Here is a 20,935-nt window from a genome sequence, read left to right on the forward strand (position 1 = left end):
TGCATCACACGGGTCCCTGCTAGTTTAAATATCAATACGCCTCATACGGTAGGCGTATTAGGCAGTATCGTTACTGGTTTTTTTTTTTTACTTTTTTTAACCTTTTTTTCGAATCTGGTTCAGAGGGGCCGGTTTAAGGTTCCTCCACCCCCTGAACCTGCTGTCAAAACCCCAATACACCCCCTGTAGGGGTGTACTGGGTGCTCCAGATATGATACGTATCAGCCGAAACAGGTCAATACATATTGATTTTTTTTAATCTTGCTCTTACCGAACAAAAGAATCCTAATATATCCACCCTTTACACGAGAACTGGCATCTCTACTAATATATTCACCCTTAACACTCATCAGATAGAAATTATCAATGCAACAGAAAAAAATTAAACAAACTGCCAATCTCTTGCTACCCACTCTCACGTCATTTAGCATCAATAAAGTTGTGTGCAATGAAAAATATTCATTTGAAAATATTTATATAATCCATATTTCCATATTTTTGTGCTGCATGCAAAATACAAATTAAAACAATGCCTCAATGGGCTTAATTTTCTCTTTCGGGTTTAACACTTATTTTGTTTGTTAACAGATTGATGCCACCAACCCCCATATTAGTTGAGTCTTCTAATTCTGAAATTAGATTATGCCTTGTGTTGGGGGAGATATAGAGAGAAGGGGGGAGGGTTGGAATGTAGAAGGTGGCTGCTACTCCGGTTTAGTCTGTTCGATGGTGCCTTCTGATTCTTTGAAATTTGAAGAAAGATGAAGGCTAAAAAAGTCTTTATGGACAAGCTATATTATCCAATTGAAAAACTCAGGGTATGTTTAAGTCAATTGATGAAAACTAGTACCCTAAAAGAAATAAGTAGTTCTCTCTCTCTCTCTCTCAAACCTTAAATATTATTTCATCAGATTGGGACGTATCAATATAACTTGCAGACCAATGCCAACAGTCTGGTTACGGCAGCTCTAAGAATTTTAAATCAATTTAACACTCCATTGTGAAGTATATATGTTAGAAAACAAAATTAAGCAAAACTACTATTACTTGATTAAAATGAATTTTTCTAATAATTAGGCATATTACACAAAAGTTACCTAGAATATAACAGTCAAAAATGATAATTGAAAGCAATAAAAATCAGCTAATCAAGAGACACTTTAACCTCGAGAGAAGAATCGGTTAAGATAACCTCTTTTGATCTATCAGGCACTGGATGGTCGCGACACTCCAACCTTATCCTTAGGTGCAGAGGCCTCATGAAGGTGACATCTCCAAGATCTCTGTCCAACTTTAACATCAGTTGTATTGATGAATCTCTTCCTTTCTTTCCGCTTCTATCATAATTCAAGATATCCAATAATCTTTGTGCTTTATTCTCCTGATTGACTCCAGCAGACATCCAAGCTCTGCTCAGCTTTAAATACAGCACCGCATAAATTATAATCTGAACCAAAATGTCCAATAGATTGCATCAGATCTACATAGCTTCAATAAATAAATAAGGGAACTATATGAAACCTGTTGCGCTGAAAACTCAGAGTATTTGCTTATATAAAATAACTAAAGAAATAAATACGGTACATAAAACTAACATGGTTTATATCCAAAAATAAAACAACTGATACAACATAAACTTATGTGAACCTACCAAAGAAATGTTCAACATGTTTCTTATCGTCTTTTCGTAGGTAGGAGGGAGAGCTAGGGTTAGTATGGGGTTTCTGGGTCAGTATGATTGAAGAGACTACAAAAATGCAACAGCATAGACCAAAACACACCATATGATGATTAGTATGGGGTTTCTGGGTCAATCTAAGAGTTACTGTTTATCATTGTCAGAAAGGAAATCTGGCTGGCCTTACAAAACTAAGCTAGGTTTTGCTTCCATAGGAAGTGCCACCACGAGATGAGCAGGACTTGTTCATGATGAAAAGAAATTCCTAACCATGAGTTTGTCCATACAAGCTGAAACAGAATTCATGTAAATGACCACATGTAGGTGGGTCAAGACTTTGTTGATGCTGTGTTATTTTTTTTTCTTTTTTTTTTTTATTTTGATGTGGAACTAAGAAAACTTCATTAATTATTATGTAAAGAATGCTGTACAAAGAGATAAGCCACGGCTTTCCACACCACAGTAATAGTCTAACCCCGGCTTCCATGCTTGGGGGGTCACTTCCAAAATAATTGTTTCCTACCCACTCGTTGTCTTGCAAGCATCAACTTAACTATTAGCTGATCTTGGAGTCCACGTGTAAGTAATTCCCAACTATATCTGCAACTTCTTCATTTCTCAGATCTCATTCCCATTCTGCCATGATTATTCCCCTCCATTTTTTCACCAGCTAGCCAATAATAACATGTAATCTCCTTCCACTAATGAATTCCTGTAACTTTAACCCTTGTTGGATCACTAACTGTGCTCTAATGGAGTTACCATAACAAAAGGGGACCACGAATATAGCCATGATATATCCTCCATGACTTCTAAAAGCACCTCCCACTCCATATTCCCTTGGGTTTCCGAGGCTGCACCCATCAAAGTTCATTTGGACGTAGTTTGGGGAAGGTGATCTCCACACCCTTCTTATTATTCTCCTGGAAGATGAAGAGCTAGCCTCTGTTTGTCAATTCCAAATATTGTCTTGAGTTGTAAACAGAGAGATCCAACAACTTTACCCAATGCCCTACCTTACCCAAGATCGTTTTATGATGGCTTCCTTAGATTGAAATCTCTCCTTGAAAATTTTAGCATTCCTTTCTTCCCATACACACCAAAGGATAGCAGCTTTTACACATCCCCATAACCATTTATCTCTCTTCTTAGGGGAAGAGAAGAATGGAGAATTGAAAACACTTTTGACATCCCTTGGATGACTCCACATATAACCAAATAAAGAGAAGAAATATTCCCAAATGGACAAATTAAAGGATAGGAGATTAGTAAGTGAAGCATAGTTTCACCACTTGCATGACATAGGAAGCAAATGTCCAGCGAGAGCTACCAACAAGGCTTTGTTAGCACATCAACATGTATATAAAAGAAGAATGAAAAACTGCCTGTGAAGCTAAAATTTCAAACCTCTCATGAATCTTTTATGTCCAACTTGTTCATGGAATGTTAACAAACTTCTGGTACAATCCAAAATAAGAAAGGTGCAAGAAAGAAAATGTTTAGCTGCTTCCAAACTTGTGGTAAAATCCGACTTGTATGATTTGTTTTCCAGAAAAGCAAATACAAAATATGTGAATAAACCTTAATCACATGATAATAATAGCATGTTTCTTGCACGAGAAAGAACAGAATGGATGCTGTAGAGAAGATGGACCGAATGGCCATAGGCTGTTTATCCTTCTTTATCTTTTTATGTTCTTTGCTGTAATGAACCTTAATCTGGGCCCTTATTTTTCTTATGTTATGTTTTTAATTTTATGCCCAACTAGGGGCCTCTCTGTAAATTACTAAAGTTTAACTTAATGAAATGGGATTAGGGGTGTAAGAGGAGATTAAGTTTGAAAATCTCTCTCTGAACCCTAGTTGCCGCCACCTTCTTCTTCCTCTTCTCTCTTCTTGAAACCTGATTTCTGCTACTTTCTATTGATTCTCTGCAACATTTTAAACAGTCCTTTCATTTCAAAAGGTTGTTTTTCTTCTTGGTTTCAGAGCAGGCTCGTCTTCTTCTCTTTTCACCTCTTTTTTCCCATACACAGTGTATGGAGAACTGAATCGGATGAGTAGTTAAAGAAACTTGTTTCAGCCCAGTTGTTAGTGGTTTTTGGAGAGAAGAGGACTGGTTTTGTCGTCCTCCTGACAGATTCAAGTGTGTTGCCCGAAACCCTAATTTTCTAGAGAAATCTGATTGCGGGTCCCATAGGGAGTTTGACCTGGGCGCTCAATGACTGAAAGTCTTCTTATCCTTCATCTTGAAGAACGATTCAAGTGGATTGGTGTTCTGTGAAATCTACAAGGTGCGGCTGAGATTTCTCTGTTTCTCTCGAGTTTCGAGTTCCGAGTGTGACAGAGGTAGCAGGTACAACTGCATAGAGGTTGACTAACAACAAAGGTTTTCTTCTATCTTCATTTGTTGTTATTTGAAGTTGTCAGAAGTTATTTTTGAAGTATTTTAAGAAGATGAACCCTTCAGATATTGAAAACAAGCATGTTGCTGAATCCGGACAGGTTCTGGGAGCCTCTGTTGACTCTCTACTGGCTGTGACCACAGCCAAGCTAAATGGAACTAATTATTTGGCTTGGTCACAATCAATAAAAATTCATATCTGCAGTAGAGGCAAATGGGGTTTTATCAACGGAAGCAAAAAGGCTCCCTCGGAAGATGACCCATCATATGAAAAATGGATGCAAGAAAATTATACTGTTATTGGTTGGCTTGTGAAATCAATGCAACCTCAGATTAGTCAACAATATTTGTGGATGAATTCAGCAAAGGAAATTTGGGATATTGTTGCTGAAACCTATTCCCATAAATTAAATGTAGCCAGGGCTTACAAGTTGAGGAGTGATGTGAAGAATTTGAGACAGGGGGAGAAACCTTTAGCTATTTATTTCTCAATACTGAAGTCTCTATGGCAAGAAATTGATTTGATAGAAGTTGTAGCCTGGGATACCTCTAATGATGTTGAGACCTACAGGAAACTTGTTGAGAGAAACAAGGTGTTTGAGTTTTTGACAGGGCTGAATCTAGAGTATGACATCACAAAGCAAAATATCTTATCCAAGGATAGTGTTTCATTGTCTCAAGGGGCTGGTCTAAATGATCACTTTGCTAATATGGGAGTGAAACCTAAGGGAGTTACAGGAACTGCAAGTGGCTTAGGGAAGAAAGAAATTATTTGAGTACTGTAAGAAACCAAAACACACTAAAGGCAAGTGTTGGAAATTGCATCTTGAGCTTCTTCCTCTTCGGTTTCAAAAGAAGTCTGATAATATGAAGGCAGGGAGTGCCAGCATTGTTGCTGGTCTAGATAGTGACAGATGCCTAACTGAAGAGAAGACTGCTAGTGAGCAGTTAGCAGCTATGAAGGCAGAGTATGAGAAGTTTGGAAGGATGATCAGTCACCTAGAGGGTGTGGCCTCTTCTTCCAACCCTCCAAGAAACTCAACCTCTTCTGCATTTGCTCATTCAGGTATACGGGCTTCTGCCAATCATGCAACTATTTCAGGTAATCGTAGGATCCCTTGGATTATTGATTCTGGTGCTTCTAATCATATGACCAGCCTTTCCACTTTGTTTGTTTCTTATGATTTACTTCCTGGCCGTGACAAAATCACCCTAGCCAATGGCTCTCTTACCCCTATCTCCAGCAAGTGAACCATCAAGGCTACAAATTCCTTCGTACTTCCTTCTACTCTTCATGTACCTAAGCTAAATACAAATTTGTTATCTATAAGTAGCCTAACTAAGTCTTTGAACTGTTGTGTAACCTTCTTTCCTTCCTACTGTGTTTTTCAAGATCTATAGTCTCAGAAAGTGATTGGGAGTGGCCATGAGGCGAATGGAATATATCTGCTGGACACTCCTAGACAGAGCCATGGACAACCGGGAAAAGCTACTTTTGGATCTACATCTACAGAGCCTATTAGTCAAGTCATGTTATGGCATTTTCATTTGGGTCATCTTTTTTTTTTTTTTTTCTGCACTAAGTCATTAATTCCCAGAACTATTTAAGAGAATTAGTTTGTCCAGTCTTCATTGTGAGTCTTGTGAGTTGCCAAAACATTGTAGAAGCAGTTATCCTTTAAGTAATAAAAGATCTTCTCCATTCCATATTGTGCAATCTAATGTGTGGGGGCCTTACCACTTACCTTCTATGGGTGGCTACAAATATTTCATCTTGTTCATTGATGATTTTTCATGGTTCACTTGGATATTTTTTATGAAGTCTCGTGATGAAGTTCCCTGACTTGTGAGGCAATTCCATAAATTTGTTCTAACCTAGTTTGATACCAGAATTAAAATTTTTAGATCCGACAATGCAAAAGAATATTTTGAGAAAAACCTAACATGCTATCTCACTGACTTGGGGGTTATTCACCAAAGCTCCTGTGTTAGGACCCCAAAACAGGATGGAGTTGCTGAAAGAAAAAATTGGCATATTGTTGAAGTTGTAAGAGGTATCCTATTTGCCTCACATGTCCCTACAAAATTTTGGGGTGATGTTTTCACTGCAACCTTCAACCGTATGCCATCCAAGGTTTTGGGGTTCAAGTCTCCCTTTAGTCTTCTTCATCCGGGCAAGGACCTTTTTCCTATTCCACTCCGTGTCTTTGGCTGCACTTGTTATGTACATATCCCAAGTGTCCAGAAACATAAATTTGAACCAAAAGCCCACAAGTGTATTTTCTTTGGTTATTCCCCCACACAAAAGGGTTATTGTTGTTTTGATCCGAAGACTGAAACTCGGTATGTCTCAATTGATGTCACCTTTGATGAGCTATCTTCCTTTTATGATTCTTCTCAGAGAATTTTCCACAGTTGTTTGCTCTTCCCCTTCCTGTCCCAATTGAGTCTTCTTTTGAGACTCTTCCTCCCTCAAATGAGTCATGGGAGGATCAATCATTTCATTCTCATTCCAGTGTTCCTATCCCTCCTCCTTTACCTCCCCGTCCTCTTTTTAATCCCAGGTTGTACCAATGGCAGAGAACTAGAAGTGAGCAAATTGTTTCCCCTACACCACATGAGCCTCCTGCACTTCTAGCCACAGAAAAAACAATAGGTACTGATACAACCCCTTTGGAGTCATCCTTTCCAGACCTTGATATCCCTATTGCTATTAGGAAAGGAAAAAAGAAATGTACTGCACATTGCATCTCCAAACACCTTTCTTAGAGTTTGCTCTCTCCTTCACATTTTGGCTACATTTCTTCCGTTGCTTCTAACCCAATTCCCAAGTCTATGTCAGAAGCTCTTACTATTCCATAATGGAGGGATGCTATGAGAACAAAAATTGATGCCCTGCACAAGAATGACACTTGGGAAGTGGTTGATTTACCTAAAGGGAATGATCCAGTAGGCTGTAAGTGGGTTTTTACCATCAAATATCATGTTGACGGCACCATTGAAAGGTACAAGGCTAGGCTGGTTGCAAAAGGTTATACACAGACATATGGGATTGATTATTTGGAGATCTTTGCTCCTGTTGCCAAGTTGACTTCTGTGAGAGTTCTGCTATCTCTGGCTACACACTCAGATTGGGCACTTTACCAGTTGGATGTAAAGAATGCATTTCTGAATGGAGAGTTACATGAGGTCTATATGTCTCTTCCTCCAGGGATGTATGAAACAGATATGAAAGGGAAGGTCTGTAAGATGAAGAAATCTCTTTATGAACTTAAACAGTCCCCTAGGGCATGGTTTGAAAGGTTTAGGGCTGCCCTTGTTAACTTTGGCTATGTACAAACTCAATCTGATCATACCCTCTTTGTGAAGAAGAGAGGATCCTTGGCAATTTATCTAATTGTGTATGTTGATGATATTGTTGTGACTGGTAATGATGTATCAGGGATTAATGATCTCAAATATTTCCTTCATACAGAGTTTGAGATCAAAGATCTGGGGGAATTGAGATACTTTCTTGGCATAGAAGTTGTTCGATCTAAGGATGGGGTCCTTATCTCTCAAAGAAAGTATGTACTTGACTTGCTCTCTGAAACAGGGAAGATGGGTGTTAGATCAGTTGCTACTCCTATTGATATGAGTCATAAACTCTCTACTTCAGATGAAATATTGTTGAAAGATAAGGGAGTCTTCTAGAGGCTACTTGGGAAACTTCTCTATCTATGCATGACTTGTCCCGACATTGCATATGCTGTCAGTTGCATTAGTTAGTTCATGCATGCTCCCAGGGACACTCACATGGCAGCAATAGAGCGGATTCTGTGTTATTTGAAGGGTTCTCTTGGAAAGGAAATTCTAATTGCTAAGCATGGTCATATGACTCTTGAAGCCTACACAGATGCTAATTGGGCCAGAAATATTGATGACAGAAGATATACCTTTGGATAAGTAGCTTGGTGGCAGGTAATACCGTCTCTAGAGAAGCAAGAAACAATCAATTGTTGACGAATCTTCAACCGAAGTTGAATATAGAGCCATGGCTCATGGAATTTTTGAACTACTGTAGCTTAGATCCTTGATGGAAGAGTTGGGTATTGAGCATGATTAGCCATTGATGTTATACTGTGATAATCAGGCTGCCATCAACAATGCTCACAATCCAGTGCAACATGACAAAACCAAACATATTGAAGTTAACAGACACTTCATTCGAGAAACAATGGCTTATGGAGAAGTGTGTCTACCTTTCATCACTTCTGAAGGACAGTTAGCTAATTTCCTCACCAAGGGCATTCCCAAGGCTAAACTCCAGCATGATACTGGCAAGCTTAGCATGATTGACATCTATGCTCAGCTTGAGGGGAAGTGTAGAGAAGATGGGCCAAATGGCCCATAGGCTGTTTATCATTCTTTATCTTTTTATGTTCTTTGTTGTAATGGGCCTTAATCTGGGCCCTTATTTTTCTTATGTTATGTTTTTAATTTTATGCCCAACCAAGGGCCTCTCTATAAATTACTAAAGTTTAACTTAATGAAATGGGATTAGGGGTGTAAGAGGAGATTATGTTTGAAATTCTCTCTCTGAACCCTAGTTGCCACCACCTTCTTCCTCCTCTTTTCTTGAAACCTGATCTCTGCTACTCTCTATTGATTCTCTGCAACATTCTAAACAGTCCTTTCATTTCAAAAGGCAGTTTTTCTTCTGATACCATGTTTTATTTGTTAAATAAAATATATGCAAATGGAATATGTCTACTTCCATTTGAGAGGATTACCAGGCTGACAAATAGACATAATAGAAGGTTAAGTTGTATAAAAAACAAATCTTACCTTCTAAAGCCCTCATTACAGCTACGATTTATATAAAAAAAAAGATGGTGCAGGCTTCTTTCAAGGTATAGGCAATGGAAAAGACCTCCAGATAAAGTCCATTTGTCTTCCATTTGGATTTGTCTTACCCATATTTCATTGACAGAATTGAAAAGAATGTAACTGGGATAATCATCAATCCTCAGTGATGATTTAGTTGCTTCTGAAACACTGCAATTATTGAGGAAATTACATGGATAAGCATACCTCGCTTGTTCCTGGACTAATATTGACGGCAGAATCAATGTGCACTACTTTCTCATCTTGAAAATTTCTATCTGAAGAATCAGTTTCCTCTTGGATGTTTGATTCTGAACCAGGTTCTGAAAACGCTAGGTTATCCAACTCATCAAACCACTGTTGAGCAACACCTACCTGCAGCCACACAAGAACTGAACTCTTCAGAATCACATATATTTATATGTAAAATCTCTTGGATACCTCTTCTTATATACAAGGTGGGACAGTGCTGCCAGTCAGCTTGCCTGACATGAAGAATTTCACAACCCAACCAAACCCAAGTTGCAGTCTACGGCAGGGAGCATCCCTAATTTTATTTTGTAATGTCTAATATGGCCTTCTCATGGATCCCACCATGTCTATTGGGTGAGGTATCTAAGAGTTGCATAACGTTGTTTGCTAGAATTCTGTATCTGTAGTATAATAGAGAGAAGGGTGGGAGGTGAGGAGTCCTCTCAATTCTGTGCTTGCAGGACCTTTCTCCTCTCCCTTCTGACATATCTCATATATTTATTTTAGAAATTAAAAAAAATGCAAATGACCACAATAACCTATGGTTAAAAACCACCTCCTCCTTGGTCCTGGTCAGGTTGGTCAGGTTAGATATTAGAAAGTCTTCTTACTCATGTTTATGCACTTCTATATATATTTACACTGTATACAGAACCATTACAAACATAATACAATGTATACAGATTCTATGTAGTCAGGAAAAAGGATACATGTATATGCATAGCAAACATAATGTATTTATTTTAATACATTTTTGAGCATGAGTGTCAACCTGATCAAACATATATACATATGTTGTAAATATACTCTAAGTGTACATAATAATGTAAATATATAGCATATACACACAATATATAAATATCTAGGGAACCACATTAGCAAGCAAGACCCGTCATTTCATTTCTTCAATTTAATTCTTTTTTCAAATGAATTCATCAACAAAAAGTTCTTTCAACTGAAAATTGGATATCGTGGTAACAAGCATAAGGCAAAGTTCATGGTAGGATTCTTAGGGTCTTTTTTTTTTGTTTCCATCAATTTTGTTTAGCTTAGTCTTGTATTTATTATCCTTTTTTTCACCCCTAAAATCTCATAATTACTTGAATATTGTAATATGGTCATTAAATGATATTTTTCCAATTTTTCCTTCAAATTAGCTTCTATAGTCTTCTAACATTTTTTATTAGTTGGTATGAACTTATAATCGTTTTCTATAGCCTCTTACCAAATTTATATTAAACCCTGTGAATCAAATGGGTTTGAGTGCCAGCATATACTTGTAGACACACAGAAATGTATGCACATACATGTGTAGAAGTACTTCAGTCATGCATATTTTGCATAATTGTGCAAATACTTATGTACATAATATGTAACCCAAGCACAAAGCGACATAAATACATATACAAACATGTAATACATTCATATGTACGTACGAAAAAACACTTATCTACATGCATAGATGCATGAATATGTATGTATGTGGTATGTAAAGCATACACGGATGCACTTCCCATGCATGATAATATGTATATGTAGTTATATCTATATCAGTGTATGTATATATGTACATAAAAGCTCCAAAAAAATGAAAAGGTGGAAACCTTCTCTGAAGATATTGAAACACCATTTGATCCTGAGACTTCAGCAGCAGATCCTCTTGCTTGTCGCCAGATACAGACTTCTTCTAGTGGTGCTGCAAGCTCAGTACCTTCTGGGATATCTACAGTCACCTGAATGCCACACCTACCTGCTTTACCATTAAAAAGCTTAATTAATGTCAATGAAGTACTTTTTACTATGAAGTATGGTAACTCCAATACATTCTAAAATGAAGCTATAGAGGCATCCATGTCATTTTGGGCATCCCAAAAGTAGAAATCAACCGGCTAGTCTGACCTGGTACACCCAGAATCAGCACCATGGAATGCTTGGTCCAACCTTAAGAGAGGAAAAATATTTCACAAGAAAAATGGAAAAAACCCTAAATCATTGGAATGGCTAAATGAATTAGTATGGATCTATTTGGATGCAAACTTGCTTAATTCACATATTTCTTGTTAAGTTAGACACTCTCAATTGCTTAAAATGAAATGTCCTTGACAAGTATATAATACTTTAAATGTTGTACTTGAAATTGTCTTAGATGATTATTTTCAGATAAATGCAATCTAGCACTCTATAATGCAAAGAAACAAGGGAAGGAGAAAGATGAGAAACACAAACCCCTAAAATCTTTTATGTATTAAATTGCAGATTTTCTAAAGAAAAAAAAGTGATGGAGATTTACCTGCAAAGATAAATTCAAGTGATTCTTGGAAAGGATAAGGAATGGAACCTGAAGGATAAATACAGATAATTTGACCTTCTAGAATCATAAAAACCCAGAAATCATCACTTCTTGCTCTACAAACAAACCGTGAATGTTACCTAAAGTACCAAGCCCAACAGGATATGACAAGGATATGCCATAGTGTGGACCATTTAATTCTACTTAGATAATTTTATCTGCAAAGAACCTTCTCACTAGTCTCATCATCGTCTAAGACTTTTCCCAACAATGTGGGGTTGGCTACATGAATCCTGTTCTGCAGTTCCATTCTGTGCAGTGCCTATCAATTTTTAAATTACGAGCCCTTAAACCATTTCTTACTACTTCAATCCAATGTTCTTTTTGGTCTGTTCCTAGCTCTTCTGGCCACTTCAACTTGTAACAGAACACTTTTTATGAGTTCCTTAGGTGGTCTTCTCTGCACATGACCAAACCATCTTAGTCTATTTTTCCCTCATTTTATCACCTGTTGGAGCTAATCCTGGTTTCCTTCTAATGAGTCCACTTCTGACCTATCATTTCTAGTTTTCCACTCATCCATCTTGACATTCACATTTCTGCCACACTCATTTTATGGACATATTGTTTCTTGACTGCCCAACACTCTACTCCATACAACATTGCTGCCCTTACAACCATTTTATGTCAATCAGTCCAGTTGTACACTAGGGTTTTAGCTAAGAAAGAAATAGACAAACAGAATAAAGGGATGCTTAGAATGAATCAACCGCCGCCCCCAAAGAGCCAAATATATATTACTGATATAAGATATGTACAATTACAAGAACGCCCTTACAAGGCACAAGAGAAAAAGAATAAAAAATAAACAAGTTAATGTACAATAGGGACTATAGTAATATAAGATACTTCAAGACCATCTCTCAGCATTCTGCTCAACAACCTTTTCCGTCAAAGGAAATTTGGTGTAGGCCCATTCCCCCAAAGATTATGGCGTTCTGTGGGGAACTATTCTATGGGAAAGTAAACACTCTAGATAACCTACAAAAGAGAAGACCCTTCCTCTGTATTTCTCCCAATTGGTGTATCCTCTGTAGAGCTCACGGCTATGATTGCTACCATCTACTAATATCTTGTCCTTTTTCAGCAAACCTTTGGGCTTGGCTACTTTCGTTGTTTGGGAGTAGTTGGAGTATACTAGTAGAAGTTCACATGATCTTTAACCATTCTACTTTCTCTTGGCCTACAAAAAGAGGGAGAATTATGTGGAGATGGGCTCACGCTACCCTGATTTGGACTCTTTGGGAAGAAAGCGATGCTAGAATCTTTCAAGACAAGGAAAGGAGCAGTCAGGAATTGAAAGATTGTGTGTTGCATAGGGCAATACTTTGGCTGAAGACTTTGGAAATCTTTCATCAATTCTCCTTTAATGACCTTTGAAGTTGCTGCAGTTAGCAGAACTTCTGGGTACAAAACAAAAAGAAAACAAAGAGGTAGAAGAGAAAGAAGAGAAGAAGAGAAGAGGAGAAAGGAAAGGAGAAAAGAGAGCAAAGGAAAAGCAAGAGAATGATGGGCAAAAATGCCCAGCTACCTACAATAGTACAAGTAAGCAAGCATAAATGCAAGAAGTAAGAAATAAAACTGAACTTATGGGACCACGTAAACAAGGAACATCATGTCTGGTCCACTGTATCACTATAAACTACTCCTAAAACAACACAAAAACATCTAAATCTTCAAGACATAGCAACCAGCAATCAGCAACCATCTTTCAGTTGCAATTCTCTATAACCTTAATTAAAAAAAAAAGTATAAACACTATATCAAAACATAGAAAGTCAACATATTCTGGAGAAGAAAAAGAAGAAAGAAAGGAAAATCCAGAAAATATAGGGGCTGAACCCCACTTTTGTCCTAGGAAAAGAAGAGAAGAAAGCCTATGTAAGACTTTTTATATTTTAATTTCTGATTTATTTATCTTCAAAAGATAAAGAAAAGAAAAGAGTGGAAGAAGAAGATGAAGAAAGTGGTCATTGGAAAAAAATTTAAGTTCCTTGGGTTAGGTTTTGAAGTTCTCAAGGGTTCAAGATACCATACACCAACATGTTTGTTGGTTGAACCTATCAAATAAGAAAATAATAAAAAAAAAATTGGTGTATAAAACTACAAAATGAATAATTTAGTTTAATAATATCTATTTATTTTTATTATCCCAATAATTAAGAATATACAAAATAATTCACAGCACCATGTACAGAATGGCTTGGTGTTCAAGCAAGGCAACCCTCAATTGCTGCCTTCTCACCTAGGTAGTGCTGAGATCTACAATTTGGAGTAGCTTAAGTGGGCTAAAATTGTTAACTGATATATATTATCAATAACTGGAATTCATTAGATTAAAAGAATTTAGTTACAACGCTCCAAAGAGAGATAAACGGCTTAACTCTCTCCAGGAAGATAACAAAAAAGAAAAAGTTACAGAACAGCCCAAAATATTTGATCCCTTCCCACCCCCTGCTTTGCCAAAGCATCAGCAAATGCATTTGCTGTTCTCTTGGCCCACTGAAACTTGATTCCAGTCCTCTAGTTAGCCACTTAATCACCTTCCTCTCATTAGCATATTTCCAAGGTCCACTACCTTCTTGTAACCAAGTTAAGACCAGCTTTGAGTCCCCTTCAATGACTAACTTTTGTATATTCAGTTCCTTATACTTCCTTATACCCTCCAGTACTGCATAGACCTCAGCTTTGAGAGTCTCCAAACCCAATGGAACCTGAATACAAAGCGAGCACCTTCCCATCCTCATCTCTGAAAACTCCTCCTACACCTGATGGACCAGAATTTCCCTCACTACTTCCATCACAGTTTAGCTTTATAAGTCCACTTCCTGATGGTGACCACACAGGACAAGCTATAGAGCGAGCAGGAGCAGAATTTGCCACCTCCAGCCAGCTATTCAGCAACATATCTGTAGAAATATCAACAAACAGGTCTAAGGATTTCAGCCAATGTACCACCCTCACTGTTACTACTTCAATAAGGCAAACTTCTTTCAACTATAGAGAAAATTCTGGTGTTCCTTTTCTCCCAAAGAGTCCAGCAAACAGAAGCCCTCACACATCTCCACATTATCTTTCCCCTTTTGTTTGGTCAAACAAAGAATGAGGGGCTAAACAAGCTTTGAATGTTTGGCGGTGGGGTCCATTGCAACCAAAAGAGGCAAGAAACCTCTCAAAGAACCATTCAACATAAAAGCTTAAGCTGTTAGGTGAGGTCCTTGAATAAGTTGATACGCTAACACGCCCCCTCACACGAAAGCCCATTGGGCTTGAAGCGTGAACAAGCACAGGTCCACCCATACCTTGTGCTGAAACTTATTTAACTATAATGGGGATAACGAGGATTGAACACTAGACCACTTGGTCAAAATGGCTCTGATACCATCTCAAAGAACCATTCAACCTAAAAGCTTAAGCTGTTAGGTGAGGCCCTTGAATAAGTTGATATTCTCTAACAAACCATTCCCAAAGCTTTCACCATTAGCCCTGCAAAGAATGCAGCAATTTGGAGACAAGCACCAAAAGGCCTTTTTCTTTGGAGTAGTATTACATCTTTCGAGGAAGGCTTCCCAAAAAAAGGGTCCAATCCTTGGAGGAATCGGAGCCATTTTGACTGGATGAACAAGGGGTTAAGATTTGTCATTAATTTTGCAGACCTAAAATCTGAGTGGAGTTCATACTGAAAAAGAACAAGGGAGATTTTAACTTTAAAGAGAAGGCAAAACGGTGATGCACTGAATTTATTAGAATAGGTCAATCTGACAACACAATTAGACTGGCCTGACCCAACCCAATTACTTCTTAATAAGGAACACCTATGATAGCATCCAGTCAAGATTGGATTGTGTTGCATTTAGGGAATGAAAGTAAGTATTAAAGTTTAATTATAGTACAAAACCCTTCCAAATTCACTGCAATTGCTTTTGCATTTTTTCTAATCACTTTGCTAATTTTCATTGGTATCTGTTTCAGAGAAAATTACTTTGCTGCTACTTTTTCTTCTTGTGAACTCCAAAAGCTTCAGGGATTTCAATTCCCGCCTCCCTGGGGCAACCACTAGCACTTCTCTGCCCTTGTCTGTCTTATAATCATATTGGAAAGAATTTTGCAGGTTGATTTGTAGTTGGCCCAACTTTCAAGCCATCAATTATCACAATAGCTCAACTGTGTAAATGCATCACTTTTGAGCATGAACTAATTTTTGGGTTACATTAAGCATTTGTATGCCAGCTAATTGTTCCTGTAATGTGTGCCTTTTAACATTATCTTACTTTCAATTCAATCATCTAACGCAATGAGATCAGCAATCAAATTCTAAGGGATTCTTGAGCATTGGCCAAGCAAGAGGATCAATAGGAGATTTAATAGAAGCTACCAACGGTGTTTCGGTGATTCATATAAGTTCAGTTAGAACTATATATTATTCCAGAAAGGATATACAAAAGAAATAAACCTAGTTGAAAATGGTAAAATACCTGGCAGCACATTGAAACATTGCAAATGATCAATACATGGCCTTTGATATGCATTTCCACTGTAACATTAGCAGATACATTAGCAAGATCAATTACAATTTGGAATGGGAATGTATTTTCCCAGTTTCCCTCTTGAATGGCCAACATACTCACCCAACAAAAACCCTTTCCAAAGGAAAATCCAACCAGTATGGTAGCCCAAGCATCCCAAAATTAGACAATTGGAGTTCGGAGAGAACCCCAGATTCTCTATCAAGTTTTAAAACCCTGTGACCAACTTCACAAACACAACCATAGATCCTTAGATGAATACTGTGTACAAACTACAAGAAATGCATAAAATAAGAGGCACAAACTAATGCATCTACCGAAAGCTTAGGCACCTGCATCGCAAAATATGATATAATGCTCAAAGGTTGCTATTGATGACATCAAACTAGCAAATGAAAGACACTCCATTGAAGAAGTATCAACACTCTGCTCCAACCAATCAGCACCTATCTCTTTCAGAATGGATTCTTTCTCCATGATTGTCTGTCCACAGATCTCCATAATGTTTGAAAATCCTTTAGAAAATTCACAAGTCAATATTTGACAATAGCAGTCATAAATAAAATTTATAAGAATGCCTAGGAACCAAATGCAAACCTTTGGCAATTTCTTTGATCTCCCCAGATGCTAAATTCATAACCCATAATGTTTCAAATCTGTGATCAAATCAAACAATGAGAGAATGCAGATCAAAAGGGGAAAAAAAAAGAAAAAATGTGGGAGGAAATAGTTACAAACTAGTGCATGGACACCGAAAGAGATAGACCTATCCATGCATACAATAATATATACCGCTTATGCATTAATAGCTGAAATGCTGACTCTAATATGTACTGGGGGTAACCAACGCCGAAATGGTTGACCAAAATGTATAAATGAAGGGTATAAGGTAGCAGGGGCAAACTGGGTCCGGCAGGGTGCCAGGGCAAGAATCTTTGTACATGATGTAAACATTCCTTTCTCTATTTAATAAGTTACTGTTACCAATCACAAAAATTCTGGTTATGCATGCTTATATATTCACCAGTTATCAATCCATTATTAACTCACACAGTTGCACCAGTCAAATTGTCGCCAGCAAGGACTCCAGGTCCATTTAGCCACTGAACAAATTTCTTACAAAATTGTTGACTGAGTCAGCAACCTGGAAACCCAGATGGTCAAACCATTGAACTGTTAGACCCAGTCAGAAGGACATCGGTGAGACAATAAATCTCTTTTATATGTATTTTTTGTATTGTTAGTCATTTCCTTCATATTTTGTTCCATCACTCGTCATCATCTAAGCCTTGTCCCAACTATATGGGTTTGGCCACATGAATCCTGCTTCACCATTCTATTCTGTTCAGTGCCATATCAATTGTTAAATCATGAGTGTTTAAATAATTTCTTATTACCTCCACTCAAGTCCCTTTCAGTCTGCCCCCAGCTCTTTTTAGACCCTCAATTTGTAACAGATAACTTCTAATAGGTACTTTCTGTTCCATCATTAATAACAATAAATCTTATTTATGAAACTTATTTTTGTTAAATATGATGAATATATAATATTAGAGAAATGGCCAGTTTTTTCTGCAAGTTTTTTTTTTTTTGCATTTTTATCTATTCTACATATTTAATATTTTTAGTATATATGATCTAATGGTTGACCCATATAGTTGAACCGCCACCCTACCATCTAGAGAGAAAAGGCAGTAATGTTTCCAGGTCACTTTATTAATACTGATTTTTTTTATAGGAAATGGTAACTTTCATTGATGATTTGAAAAAAAAATTACAGATTTACCACCCACAGGATGGATGGAACATCAAAACACAGCCTTACAAACAAGCCTAAAACAAAGCCTCCCTAGTAACTCCTTGCTTAGCTAAAGTGTCAGCCATTCCATTTGCTGACTTTCTTACCCATTTAAATTGCACCTTGCTGACCTTCTTACCAATTTCAAACATTGATTTTCACCATAGTTGAAAACTAGAGGTATGCATGATACGCCAATAATCCAAACAGAAATGAACAAAAAATATATTAACCATGACTTAACATAATATGTTACACAAATCTTTGATTCTAGAAATGATTTCCAAGTACCGAATTTATTACATTGATAAAAGATATTCAAAATCAAGCTCATCCTTGGAACTATCATATATTTAGTTCAAAGCAAATTCATGAAGTAATGATAAGAGAGAAAACAAGCCTAATTTTATAAAGAATGAAGAGGCATGGATATATAACCTGCGGTTAACAATCAACAGATCATTATCTCTTGATTTCATCAAATGCCAAGGAAAAGTTAATGACTCCAAACCCAATTCCTGAGACTTCTCTGCAGCTTCTCTTCCCATCCCCAGCTTGTCCAAGATCCAGCCCCACATGCCAAAAACTTTCCTAGTGGTGCCAATTGTTGGGAAGAGTGTCTCTACTGTTCTTGTGTCAAAATTTGCTTTCCTGATTGCATGGTTCTTTCCAAAAAGAAACCAACATAAGTATGGTCATATATTGCAGAATATATTACTATAAGATAAAATAATATATAAAGAAACCATATAAAAGAACTCACTGATAAGTAATTTATTAATGAAGTTCAGTTTTGTTAGTGCCTCTTCCCTTGGGAAAGAGACCAAAGCAGGCCTAGAAGAAGAGGGCTTATGGAAATTGCCAACTAATAAAGGGTCCTTTAGTCTTTATCTCTTTCATTAATGAGTTTAATGTCTTTTTTTCTTGTCCTGGTTCCCAAAGGAAATCTCTTATTAATTTCTCCACCTTCTTTGCTTTCTCTAGGTGGTATCCTAAAGACAAACAGAAAATAAGCAGGTAGGTTCACTAAAGTAGCTCTTATCAAGGTGATCATACCACCCAAGGAAATGTAGTTCTTCGACAAGGCTAGTTTCTTCTCAAACTTTTCTATCACTGGAGTCCAAAAACTACTATTCAACTCTTTTAACATATTTATTTTCAGATTGGAAATTCTTTCAAATCCTCTAATCAACTCTTTTAAGTTTGCTACCTTCACGCTAGCACCCCCATCACAAAAAAATCATCAAGTCATCTGCAAACTTAAGATGGCTGACTGGGGTCTGACTTCTACCTATCTTCCAACCCCTTATAATATCTTCCCTAGCGGCTTTAATGAAGATTCTACTGAGAACATCAGCTACTAGGGTAAAGAGGAAAGGTGGAAGTAGGTGTACTTGTTTTATTCCTTTGAGAGTTTTTTTTTTTTTGATGAATTTCCTTTGAGAGTTTTTAGGTGTACTTGTTTTGTTCACATACTTGATCCTCACCATACTAAATTTGATCCTATAGCCAAGAAGTGTGTCTTCCTTGGGCATGCTTCAAACCAAAAAGGGTATTATTCTTATGATTCGGTGTCAGTATGTTACCATGGATGTTACCTTCTTTGAGTCTATTCCTTTTTCTTTGGTGTTGATTCTCAAGGGGAGTGTTTTGGGGATGAGTGTCCGATTGTCAAGCTCCTATGTGTCCTGTTACTACTTCATCTTCTCCATTGTCATCTCTAGAGGCTTCAATTCTTGTTCACTTGCCTGCTCTACTGTGTGCTGCTCCACATTTTTCAGACATCAATGTAGGAGGGTTGATTCTAATGCTCCTCATGCACCAACAGGAGAACCCATGCTGCTCATGCTCCATTGTCGACTCAGGTATGCCTCCTACTATTGATACTTTTGTTCCTAGTGTTGATCCTATCTGTATTGATGTTGATGATCTTTCCATTGCACTTTTCAAGGGGAAGAGGAAGTGTACTACCTCTACTGCTCATTTTATCTCACATTATATCTCATATGGTCTGCTTTCTCCTTCATACTGTACCTTCCTATCTTCTCTTGGTTTTGTATCTATACACAAGAATGTTAGTGAGGCTCTCTCCAAACCTGAAGGAAGCTATACAAGAGGAAATGAAAGTGTTAATTGATAATCAGCCTTGGGAGATAGTTGATTTGCCTGTTGATAAGGAGACCGCTGGCTGCAGATGGGTTTTCAAAATAAAATACAAGGCTGATGACAGTATAGAGAGGCACAAGGCGAGCTTGGTTGCAAAGGGGTATACACAGAGTGGATTATCTAGAAACTTTTTCCCCTGTGGAAAAGATGGCATCAGTTCAAGTTCTCTCTCTAGCTACTACCTACTCTTGGCTTCTATTTCAACTTTATGTGAAGAATGCTTTCCTAAATGAAGAGATGTAGGAAGAGGTATATATGAACCTTCCGACCAAACTCTATAGTGGTGTTGATGCAAACAAAGTGTGTAAGCTGAATAAGTCTTTGCATAGATTGAAGTAGTCATTTAGAGCATGGTCTGATAGATTACAAGGGGCCTTGATCCGTTTTGGATATACATAAACACTATTAAATGATACCTTGTTTTTGAAAAGGAGAGGGACTTTGGTGTAGTTTTGATAGTATATGTGGATGACATTGTTGTTACAGGTAGTAATCTAAAGGAGATAGATGTGCTCAAGAAGTCCTTGCAACAAGAATTTGAAATCTAGGACTTCGAGAAGCAAAGATACTTCCTAAGAATAGAAGTATGTTTCCAATCTATTATAGGAGACAAGAAAACTTGGGGTGAAACCTGTAACAAATACACCCATTGATCAGAATCATAGAATTAGTGTTAGTGAAGCATGTAGGGAGATATCAGAGATTAGTGGGTCAATTGTTATATCTCTGCATGCATGCCCCATGGATTACTCATATGGAATCTGTTGACAGGATCCTTGCCTACTTAAAGAAACATCCTGGTCAAGGTGTTTATTTGCTAATCATGAACATGTGAAACTGGAGGTTTATACAGATGCAGATTAGGTAGAATGCTTGGATGACAAGAGATCTACAT

The 20,935-nt window shown here is 37.4% G+C and overlaps 1 protein-coding gene across 2 annotated transcripts in view; it reads right to left on the reverse strand.

Annotated features, from left to right (window-relative positions):
- Nucleotides 1–954: 954 nt before the first annotated feature.
- EMB1974 (NHL domain-containing protein) overlaps nucleotides 955–20,935 on the reverse strand; it is an 83,554-nt gene continuing 63,573 nt past the window's right edge. For both annotated transcript variants that reach the window (XM_088966967.1, XM_088966966.1), the window contains exons 10-17: nucleotides 18,313–18,539; nucleotides 16,674–16,732; nucleotides 16,409–16,591; nucleotides 16,179–16,302; nucleotides 16,026–16,084; nucleotides 10,805–10,950; nucleotides 9,156–9,323; nucleotides 955–1,447 (exon numbers count right to left, since the gene is read on the reverse strand). In XM_088966967.1, the coding sequence (XP_088823093.1) occupies nucleotides 1,145–1,447; nucleotides 9,156–9,323; nucleotides 10,805–10,950; nucleotides 16,026–16,084; nucleotides 16,179–16,302; nucleotides 16,409–16,591; nucleotides 16,674–16,732; nucleotides 18,313–18,539 (1,269 nt within the window). In that variant the 3' untranslated portion in view covers nucleotides 955–1,144. The remainder of the gene's footprint in view (nucleotides 1,448–9,155; nucleotides 9,324–10,804; nucleotides 10,951–16,025; nucleotides 16,085–16,178; nucleotides 16,303–16,408; nucleotides 16,592–16,673; nucleotides 16,733–18,312; nucleotides 18,540–20,935) is intronic.

The sequence above is a fragment of the Nelumbo lutea genome, chromosome 1 (assembly GCF_056320005.1).
Source record: "Nelumbo lutea isolate HS-2025 chromosome 1, American lotus-T2T, whole genome shotgun sequence".
Lineage (NCBI taxonomy): Eukaryota > Viridiplantae > Streptophyta > Magnoliopsida > Proteales > Nelumbonaceae > Nelumbo > Nelumbo lutea.